The following is an 11,471-nucleotide window of genomic DNA, read 5'->3' as shown; positions in this document are numbered from 1 at the left end:
AAAATACTGGCTTTTTGTTAAATACAAATAACGATGCACTCTTATGCCTCACCAGTAAATTTTAGGGATACACCTTTCAATGTGGTAAAACAATACTAACAATAATGACGTTTAAGTGTTGCGATGAATAACTATCCTTTTGGACCTTGTTAATCAAATGAACCAGCATGAATTCTTCTGTTAATCTTCTGTTATTTATCTGTTATTTTACGCTCTTTTTTACAGAGGTAGTTTAAATGAATGTGAACAACACAAACTGAAAGTGAGACTTATAAAATATGAGAGGAAAATAGCGGGGCTGAGTTCAGAACTAGCAGCAGGATTGTTGGAACAAAAAAGATCTTTTGGGGGCCGTCAAAAAAAAGTGCACTTTGAAATGTGCTGTTAAATATTCATACTCCAGCTAGGATGCTTGCCTGTGTGCAGCTGTGGCTGTTAATGATATCCAACCAATTATATTGTACGAATTCTTAATCTTATTTCTTTGGATCATATTATTAATATGTGCCAGAATCCACAACTACACACAGCAAATTATGTAAAGTATCATCAGGGAGCATCACAGAGGGCGATAAATGAGCAGTGCAGGCACAGAGAAAAACTGGGGGTTTGGGATACTCTGGTCTTTACTGTTTGTGATCTACTGGCTTTGGAGAAGCTCACACACACACAGACATGGAAACACTTCGGGTGGGCTACATTAGAAATGTGTTAAATATCGTGTTTCTGGATTACATGTGATGTAGTTGTCAGTGTGGCACATCGGTCTGCTAATTGCTGTCTACTTATACTTTAATTATGCAATACTGAACATCTTAAAAATACTGTTGTATGAGACCAGTGTAGTACTAGTGCTCTACAGTAATACGGTTCACTGGTGTGCCTTATAAAGTGATCACAGCGTTGGTGTACTGCAGTGCGTTTCTCTAATTCCTGCAGAGGTTAAGCTGGATGTGAAGATACGAAGGCTGTCATAGCACTTGTTAGACACTATGAATGGGAGATGCTACCTGAAACTGCCTTGTAATTGCCGTCTGATTTGCATAACTGTGCACATTAACAACCTCTCAAATGAGCTTTAATTTTTTTCACTGAGTGTTTTGATGCTCCTTAAGAGTTGGTGTTAATTAATTAACAGCATGTGGGTGAAGATGAGTGTGTGTATGTCTCTTGCATTTTCTTTTACTTGGACTTGATAAGGAAAGATGCCATTGCTACCATAGCAACAGACACTAAGGTCTTTACCTTACAATACTAAGTGCCTTGAGGCAACTATTGTTGTGATTTGGCACTATATAAATCAAACTGAATTGAAACTATGCTTGCTCATAGGCGATTGATCGTTGGGGTCATCAGTTTAAAACTGTAGGGTCTTTGTACAAAGTAAAGACTGCTGAGAACTGGTGTTGCATTAATGGAATTAAATTGAACCATTAAAGTGTTCTGCTGATGCAGCGTTGCTGGTTTGTGCTGGTTAATTTTTATTTCTGCAACATTTAAATGCATTGCTTCACTATCATTACCACCTTAAAGCCATGCGGCTTAGAGGAGACTGACTAGTCAAATCAGAATATTAAGATTAATCTTAAAAAGTTTGAATGTCTTTGGGGTTGATTGTACTGTTCATGCTGTTTTCTAAATTTCAGCAAACAGGCAACAGAGATTTTGAATGAATGTTTTTATTCCCATCTGGCCAACCCTTACCCCAATGAGGAAGTCAAGGAGGAGCTGGCCAAGAAGTGCAGCATCACTGTTGCTCAGGTTAAAAAAGACCAGATATAGCACTTGGTTTAATCTAAAGAAGCCAGCTGACTTGCTCCCTTTTCTTATCTTAATTCTTTCAGATAGCCAACTGGCTTGGAAACAAGAGGATTCGGTATAAGAAGAATATTGCAAAGTTCCAGGAGGAAGCTAACCTTTATGTTATGAAGACAGCGACAAGTGTGTCTTCGCTTTCCAGCCAAGCCAACTCTCCAGCTACACCAAACTCAGGTATACACCCTCAAGCTTGCCTTTCTCTAAATGAAAATGTGGAAACCCTCAGAAGATGGCCAGATGAGAAAAATAAAAATATTTATCACACTTTCAAAGAAGGGCCACCAGGTGTCTGTTTTTTTTTTTGATTATGGAAATGTGTGTGCAAATCTTTTCTTCATGCATGTGTGGAAAACATTTTCTTCAAGTGTCCCCCGATGTGCCAACAGGAGGATACCCAGCAATATGTACCCCACCTGATGGGAGGCTTTGAGGAGTCACTGGAGGTGCTGTTCTTCATCCTCTCTGCCTCCATGTGAGTAGTTAGTCTAACACATTGCTGTTCTAGCCTCATCTACTAGATGTAGAGTATGAAACAAGGTCAAAGAACAACCACTTGCTTTCTGCAGAGACTTCTATTTGTGTGTCCCAGGTGCTATAGCCACATTTTACCCATACTGCACTGCGAGTTTGAACCCATTTTAGGGGGTGCTCAAGAAGCCCCAGATTTCACTTTAACATGCCTGAAAATAACTGCAGTAGCCTAAAATTAACAATAATCATGTATTTTAATTTTGTTTGTCATTTTATTTTAATGTTATATTCTAGAGTCTTTTGGAGACGGTACAGGTTAGAACAAAAACAGGTTTAAATGTCTTGTGATCGTAACATACTGATTTTATGTGGCACACACACACATAAGCACTGGATTCTTCAATAGTGAAACTTGTCATGAATAAATAAGACTTGTGCTGCTCACATAGACACTGGAAAAATCAGGGTGGCAATCAGTCTGATTTTTCCAGTGTAAATAATGCCACATGACTGAATGTCATTCGTTGTTATTAATCTTAGACAATGCAATCAGCCATCCAACTAATTAGGCTGCTTTTGAAAGAAACATTGTGACAAATACAGTTAAATTGACTTCTCCAGAGTTATAGAGGGCTGAAGACTTTGGCCAGAAGCATTATTCACTTCCTTAACAAGTATTTTGTGACATAAAAGTCAAGTAATTTATTAACTGTTCTTCTTTTATTAATGCATAAACTCGGAGCTGAGCCCCCCCAAAAGGTTTGATGTTAAAATCGTTCCTGCTGTGTCAGCTCCTGAATATTAACATTAGATTACAGATCAAGACTAAAAAGTCGTCATCATCATAAAAAATCGTAGCTCAAACTGAAATATCATTTTGTTACAAATGAATTCCGTATTTACTTTGTATAAAAATGGCTGTAATTTCCAAACAGTCAATGCAGTATATTTGTGAAACCCTGCAAAAAAAGCTGAAGTCTGCACTTCTCTGGCATCTTGTGTGTCATCGACCAAAAACGTACTTATAAATTTCACTAAAAGTGAAGCGTCAGCTGTAAACTAATAGTGGTTAAAGTCATGGCTATGGCTTTTTGTTGTATCAGAATCAGATTTGTTGACCGAACATTTAAACACACATAAGCAGGATTTTTAGATCATCTGTTTGAATGAATGATAGGCTTACGCCACTTATTTCGCGGAGTGGCGTCTGCTGTCTGTCCCTTTGTTGTTTACAAGAATCTTTACTCCTTCTACAGTATCGATTAGAATTTCATCATAGGTATTTTAGCTTGATGGGGAGCGATCAGTGATGTGTGTGATGGACTGTGAACCTGACCAGGTACTACGTACTACTACTACTATCCCTTCTCCACTAGGCCAGCGTCAAGTGGCGTCACAAACGAACACGGACAGATCTTCCCCCAAACTTTTCTTTTATTTGGATTTGTGGTGCTTTTGTACACCTCTTTCTGGGATTCTCTTTTAACCTCTCACATTTTATTTGTGCTGACACTACTATCTTTTTAATCATAAAAATGAAAATAACTTAAAAAAAGGACTAGAGCCTGCATGTGGTGTTAAACCATGTGAACCTTTCATCTTAACGCTGTATTAATAAAGCAAAAGATGCATGCTGTTCTTTTTAGGTTTTGAAGCTATGATTGTATCTTTCTTTCTTTTTATAAAAGCACATAACAAGACAAACATCACTTAACAAATAAAGCCGTTGTCATTCAACAAGTTTCTGTAGAGTCGCTTTGGACACAAACTTGGTATAATATGATTTTAATAAATTCAAATTCTCTCATCTTTAAACAGGTAAGTATTTTAACTTAACCGTTATGAGGAAAGGGGGTTGTGGTCTCATTCTAGAACATTCAGTGCTGCTTCTGTGCGCGATCCACTCTCCACACCACTAGAGGGCACATGTCACTGCATCTAAATTGGCATCTGGGGACTTTGTAACCAGGTCATGTCTACTCACAAAATTTTATTGTCTCTTGGCGTCTCTTTTCTTTATTTATTCAGACTTAAAAAAAAAAAAGTCACTGTGGTGAATGTCAGCAAATCAAATTCTTATTATTTATTCTTGGACATTCTTTGTATATAGATTTTGGACTAGTTTTTATATTTTAAAAAGGTAAAAAGAAAGTAAAAACGTGATCTTTGTTTATCCTGATCCAGTAAAATAACCATGGTAATATGTTTTACAATCATGAAATATATCTCTTATACACTACCAGTCAAAAGTTTGGACGCACCTTCTCATTTGACGTTTTTTTATTTTTTATTTTTTACTACTTTGTACAATGTAGATACTGAAGACTTCAAATATATGAAGCAAGATATATGGAATTATGTAGCAAAGAAAAAACTGATAAATAACTCAAAACTTGTGCTTTATATTTTAGATTCTTCAAAATAGCAGATGGGCACAATCAGTTGTGCTGTGCAGAAGTCAGGTTGGTGCACAGCTGACAGCCCTGTTTGACAGCTGTTATAATTCATATTATGGCAAGAACCAGTCAGCTAAGTAAAGACAAATGACAGTCCATCATTACTTTAAGAACTAAAGGTCAGTCAGTCTGGACAATTGCTAAAACTTTGAGTGTGTCCCAAAGCGCAGTCGCAAAATCCATCAAGCGCTACGACAAAACTGGCTCACGTGAGCACCGCCCCAGGAAAGATCAAGAATCACCACCGCTGCTGTGGATAATTCATCTGAGTAACCAGTTTCAGAAATTGCAGCAACTCAGATTAGAGCCCAGATCAATGCCACTCAGAGTTCCAGTAGCACACACATCTCTGCATCAGCTGTTCAGAGGAGACTGCGTGAATCAGGCCTTTATGGTCTAATAGCCGCTAAGAAAACGCTACTAAGGAAAAGCAACAAGCAGAAGAGAATTGTTTGGGCCAAGAAAACAGAACATTAGACCGAGTGAGAAATCTGTGTTTGGTCTGATGAGCCAGTTTGAGATCTTTCGGTTCCACCTACCGTGTCTTTGTGCGACACAGAAAAGGAAGGTGAACAGGATGGTCTCTACATGCATGGTTCCCACCTAAAGATGGAGGAGGTGTGATGGTGTCGGGCTTTGCTGGTGACACTGTTGGGGATTTATTCAAAATTGAAGACAGATTGAACCAGCATGGCTACCAAAGCATCCTACAGCAACATGCCATCCCATCAGGTTTGCATTCAGTTGGACCGTCATGTATTATTCAACAGGACAACCTCCAGGCTGTGTAAGGGCTATTTGACCAAGAGGGAGAGTGATGGTCTGGCCTCCACAGTAACCTGACCTAAACCCGATCAGGATGGTTTGGGATGAGATGGACCGCAGAGTGAAGGCAGAAGGGCCAACAAATGCTCAGCATCTCTGGGAACTCCTAGAGGACTGTTGGAAAACCATGTCAGGTGACTACCTCATGAAGCTCATCGGGGGAATGGCAAGAGTGTGCAAAGCAGTAATCAAAGCAAAAGGTGGCTATTTTTAAGAATCAAAATATAAAAAGTTTGTAGTTATTTCACACTTTTTTGTTCACTTACATAATTCTATATGTGTTCATTCTGTTTGATGCCTTCAGTGAGAATCTACAATGTAAATAGTCATAAAAATAAAGAAAAACCATTAAATGAGAAAGTGTGTCCAAACTTTTGACTGGTAGTGTGTTTGTCTGACAAGGATTTCAGCTGAACACATACAGGTTAGTATAAAAAGAAGTTGTGACTTCTTTGTGCCAAACTAAAGCATACGGATTGATTAACTGCAGAACTGAATTCACTGAAAAAGTGAATCAGACATTCCCATATAACTGCAATCACATCATCCAGATCAGAACTGTATACTGATCCCGGTTTTAATGTTTTGGCTAATTTAATGTTCATTTTAAAACAGGAGAATGTTGTGAAAATCTCTTCTTCCAGGATTAGAAAATCTGTCCTCAAAAGACATTTGAGTAAGAGGACAAACTGATTAAGTTAGAGAGTGAGAGCTGCCAGGGTGGACTGTTTCTGTGAAATATCTGATAATGAAGTGAGTGCTACACAGTGTAATCAATAATTTGTATGATAAATGACCATGGTGATACCGTGGAATGTTAGTTTTTTAGTATTTAAGTAATTAAAAACAGTTTTTATTATTCTTTAGTTACAGTAATTTGTTGATCTGTAAATATGTTACTCATTATTTGCTACATGGCATTTTATATTTTATCCAATAAAAACCACCAGCTTATTATTCCAACAGTAGTTCTATTAGAGTTACATATTAAAATGTTGATATGAGCTTATCTAATACGACAAACAATAATGTTCTTATGAGTGATATCTGGTGACATTCCATATAAATGACTGTCATTATCTGCACACAGTACAAAAACAAGGGCAGCTCTGTTTTCACAGTCCTGAAAAATCAGTTTCATCACTATCACCAAGCTCACCAATCAATACAGACACACGGAGGCTTTTCACTGCAGGAATGTTATTTTCTTGGAAAGCAGAATAATCCTCTAAAGCATAGCAGTAAAATCACAGTCCTCCTGTAGTTCGACAGACTTATAAATAATTAATAAAACACTCACTAAATCTAATTCCAGTGCTTTTCCCCATATATCTCCTGCAAGTTCAGTGCTTGTCAACTGTGTGAAATTAGTTGCTTTAGTTGGCGTGGTCTTGGCTCAAAAGATATATCATTCAGGTCACCAGAATCAGAAAATAATTAACTGAAAAAGATTGTAAAAATATAACCGTTTAATAGCTAACTGGCATTTGTAGAGGATATTTGAATAGGGTAAGGGGTTGGTAAGGGGTTAAAGGTTGAAAGTGATAAGAGGCACAGACAGAAAGACAGACAGTGAGGTTGCACAGCAGAGAAAGTTAGTCTGCTCTGTGTTCATCATGGATTTATCACGTGGGGCTCTGATCCTGTTCTCTCTAATATACTCAGGTGAGTCATTTCATTTGATTTAATGAAAGAGGAGAAAGGCATTTGTTGGAAGATGGCAACACAATGTCTGTTTAAGTACTTTAAAGGCCTAACTGAAACAAGATTGAACCCACTGGAATAAAAATACCTGCAAGATTCACTGTGGATTATTCACAGACTGCAATAGTTCCCATTGGAATAAAAGTACTTTCTAAGCAAAATACTGAAAGGCATTAACTGTTGAAACAGACTTTTTTCTCCCCAGACTTAAATATAAGGGACAGCTATCTCAAACTCCACGTGTGATTTAGATAAATTAAACACATCTAACAATGTTCTGATGTTATTCAGCAAAGTCGTCATTGAGAAAAATACCTCATCTTTTGTACATTGTTGTTTCGTCATCGACTGCCCGATCAGTCTGAGTATTTGTTCGGGTTGTTTGCTTTGGGCTCGCGTTTGTGTACTCTGCGTTTTACCCAGATGTGTCAAAAGGTTCACAAAGACGTACGTGTATTCTTACACGCAGTATAAGTATTCAAACTCAGTTCCTAGAAAAATGCAAGAATGAAGAATTGAAATAAGCCATTACCTAAATTGAGCAGTAAAGTGAACATGACAGATAATCTGCACTTTATAAATGCACTTTATATTAGTTTGGATGACTTAATAATAATAACAACTAATCATTCACCCAAAGTGACTATAAATAACCTGGTTTATTTTTTGAATTTTGTAATAAAATCTAGAGCTCTTTGCAATATACTGACACTACATCAAAAGCTAGTATAGCTACAGGAACAGCAATTTAATTAACACTGAATGTGAACTGTGTTCTGAACTGTGAACGTGAACACTGGCCAGGAGTCATTAAACTCTACAGTAACCTCAGTGACCTGTTGCTAATATGACCGTAAAGCAGCACAAACACTGCAACCTACATTTAATGTCCAAGCCAAGTATTTCCTAAATAGAATATAACTGAATTAACAATGAAAGCACTATTATGTTTATATTCTGAGAAAAAAGACTGCCTGAACTATAAGTCATTGCAGATTCATTACTTAAAATACTTAAAATAATAAATAAAGTGTGTGGCCACAAAGTTTATTTAATTAAAGTATGTATTTACTGTGTGCTGATAGTTGTGTTTCTCTGTGCAGTGGCTGGTCAGGCTCCCGTCATCTCAGTGGAGCCACGAGCTGCTACTGTGCGCAAAGGAGAGTCTGTCAGTTTTAGGTGCAATGTAAAACTGACAGACTCTAACCCACGGCCACTCGAGGTACAGTGGAAAAAGGCCAACAACCAAGCATTACCAGGTCAGGACAGACAACATGTAAAACAATCACTGTTGTACAGCATTTGTAAGGTCTAACTTAAGTCTCCCTGTTTCCCTGTAGACAACATAAAAGTCGGTCCTGATGGGTCTGTGCTCACGGTTACTAGCGCTGTACCTGGAAACCACGGGCAGTACCGCTGTATGGTGTCCTCCGCTGCCGGCCGCAGCACCGCCAACGTTATGCTGACCGTCAAATGTGAGCTTGTATTCAAAGTCCAGTTTTTCCCAACTGTGCAAAACCAGAAAGCGTGGGTTCCCTGGAAACACATTTTATATGCAGATGTTTTCAATGACACATAACCCTGTAAAGATTTACTATAACTTTTGTTAATGAAGGGTAAATTAGTATTTAATGAAACTTTAGGAAAAAATTAATGTTAAAAAAAAATGTTTAGGGTTTCACTGAGTAAAAAGACCGGTGCTGGTGGTGAGATCAGACAGCGTTGGGACCTGACGCTGGAAACAGTAGCTATGGTAACCGCTATCTCCACAAATTCTCTCAAAGATACGCCATGATTTTCTTCCCAAATTAGTTTAAGCTCTGCTATTGAATTCGATGTAACATTATATTGAAATGTGGGCTGGTTCTTTTAAAGGAACCAAAGCAGAACTGGTTCTGCACTGACACCAACATCATATAGGAGCAAACTACGTATTACAGTGCTGTAGGCATACATAACCAACTGTTTGCTGTCAGTCTTTTGTAAAAAAGAAAAAAAAAGAGGCATATTTAGAGTTTTCAGTATGTGTAGTGTATCCCTTTCTTGCTTTTAGACGCACCTAAAGTACGACTAACGCCTTCGGGGCCACTGAGAGTCAGGAAAGGTGAGGCCGTGTCGGTGGAATGCCGTGCCCAAGGCAGGCCAAATCCCACGCTGTCCTGGAAACGCCAAGGCTCCACCCTGAAGCTGGTTACCGCTGAAGAAAATGATGTCAACACCATCAAGGTGAAATACTAACTTGTGCTCAAGTTTTGGTTAAACTGATTTTCACATTTAGGATAGAAAAATAGTTCAAATGAATGAAAAAGAAAATGATATTCTGTTTTCTCAGTTTCCTGCGATACATCCAGATGACTCGGGAGTTTATATTTGCCTCGCTGAAAACACTGAGGGGATGACTGAGGCCAAAATTGAAATCATTGTCGAGCGGGAGCCCGGGTCACCGGTAGCTTCAGTGACCCCTACTGAAATTACGGCAGTGGAGGGACATACAGTCACAATAGAGTGTCAGGCCAGTGGTAAGATGCCTATAATGCTCATATTTTAGATGACTCATAGTTCTGCTTCTCAGTTTTCATTCTGCCCTTCAAATCTGGTCTTCCCTTTTAGGTTCCCCTCCTCCTCTTATTACCTGGTCCAAGCTGCGAGCTCCACTGCCATGGAAACACACAGTTAATGGTGGAGTTCTAACACTAACCAGCGTGGGGCGCCAAGACTCGGGACAATACATCTGTAACGCGACTAACATACATGGCTACAGTGAAGCTTACTCAGATATGGAGGTGGAGAGTGAGTGGACATAAGGATATTTAAACACAGATCCCACACATCCAGAGTCCTCGCCACTGCTCATGGTAAGCAAAATTGTATCTTTCTCCTCTCCACACAGCACCCCCATACACCACCATCCTACCCGATCAGGTGAGGCTCCAACCCGGAGATGCACTGCAGTTGCAATGCCTTGCCCACGGCACTCATCCCATTCAGTTCACATGGAGTCGGGTGGGCCGGCCCAGCCTGTCCCCCACAGCAGAGCTCACAAATGACGGAAAGCTCCTGATAGCCAAAGTTAAACAAAGCGACAGTGGAACATACAAATGTGTGGCCACAAACCACATTGGCTCCACTGAAGCTACAACCAGAGTGATCATAAGAGGTGAGCTGAGTTAAAGTGAGCAGTTTCATGACTACAAATGATCTCTTTCTTTTAGATTCTAATGCTATCTTGCTTTTTTTGTTTTGTTTGCAGCTTAAGAAAACCCAGCATGTCTCGTTGGTAAACATCTATGCAGCGCTTACACCTTGTGCAAGAATGGATCGTAATGCTGTCGACGCTCTGGCGTTTAATTGAAAGAAACCAGAGAAAATAATTAATAGGTTCATCTACATTGATGTTTGATTAAGCAAATTATGCTGAGATTTAAACATTTGGCATTACTAGGCATGTTGGGTTAATTTTCATATTTTGCAGAAAATTTTCACTCCTACTATTGTTGTTGTCTCATATCAGCTTTCAGGAAGCTTTTACTGGAACTCTGCATCGACTGACAGCTAACAGCATGTATGTGTGGGAGTTTTTTCTTCCACTGGAATGCATCTGCACACTGTCCTCCTCCCTTCTTGTCCTCTCCTTAGCTTACACTGTCAAAATGCAACGATACAAGATAGAAACGTTCCTGATCTAATGTACAAAACATTATAAAAGCCTTTGTTAAGAATCAAATCACTGTATACCATATTAAACAAAATTGTCTAATCTGTATTAGAAGAAATATTTTTTTTCTGAAGTGTACTTATATTAGGACTGTGCACGTTTTGAGCTATAATAATGCAATCATAAACAGTTAAATCACTCATTTGATATCCATGAGTTTAAAAATTGCTTGTAAAAATGACCGTGTAGACATTAGGGTGCCTTCTGAAGGGGAAAAACATACAAGACAACCACATGGGAGGAAATATATTTCAGATTCAGATCCACAAATGACAAAAAATACCAAAATGCACAGAAAAAATAGCTGAAAAAAACCCCAAAGTAAAATTACAACCTAGCAGCTGTGCAGCAGCCTGTTCACATCTGTGTGTTCCCAGACTCATACTATATGTAGTGTGGAAGAAATTTCATAAGTAAGTACCAAAGATGTCACCAATTCATAACCGACCAAATATGAAATCTGGTCATCTTCCATTACAGAG

At 38.6% G+C, this 11,471-nt stretch overlaps 1 protein-coding gene and 1 long non-coding RNA gene across 2 annotated transcripts; both read left to right on the top strand.

Annotated features, from left to right (window-relative positions):
• Positions 1 to 312: 312 nt before the first annotated feature.
• LOC102295075 lies at positions 313 to 2,561 on the top strand. Its single transcript, XR_006054810.1, has 3 exons — positions 313 to 1,761; positions 1,845 to 1,992; positions 2,205 to 2,561. It is a non-coding gene; the product is annotated as an uncharacterized LOC102295075 (long non-coding RNA).
• A 4,545-nt stretch (positions 2,562 to 7,106) lies between these two features.
• Positions 7,107 to 11,037, top strand: LOC102309229 (basement membrane-specific heparan sulfate proteoglycan core protein). The gene is made up of 8 exons (XM_005931335.3): positions 7,107 to 7,235; positions 8,378 to 8,533; positions 8,615 to 8,749; positions 9,328 to 9,500; positions 9,607 to 9,793; positions 9,885 to 10,064; positions 10,165 to 10,431; positions 10,525 to 11,037. Exons 1-8 carry the CDS (start codon positions 7,187 to 7,189, stop codon positions 10,527 to 10,529), a joined length of 1,152 nt encoding a protein of 383 aa, XP_005931397.1. The 5' UTR covers positions 7,107 to 7,186; the 3' UTR covers positions 10,530 to 11,037.
• The last annotated feature ends 434 nt before the right edge of the window (positions 11,038 to 11,471 follow it).

The sequence above is a fragment of the Haplochromis burtoni genome, unplaced genomic scaffold (assembly GCF_018398535.1).
Source record: "Haplochromis burtoni strain Fernald_Lab_line unplaced genomic scaffold, NCSU_Asbu1 Contig_140, whole genome shotgun sequence".
In the NCBI taxonomy this organism is placed as follows: Eukaryota; Metazoa; Chordata; class Actinopteri; order Cichliformes; family Cichlidae; genus Haplochromis; species Haplochromis burtoni.
The sequence above is the reverse complement of the archived record's forward strand: the minus strand, read 5'-3'. Positions and strand labels throughout refer to the sequence as shown.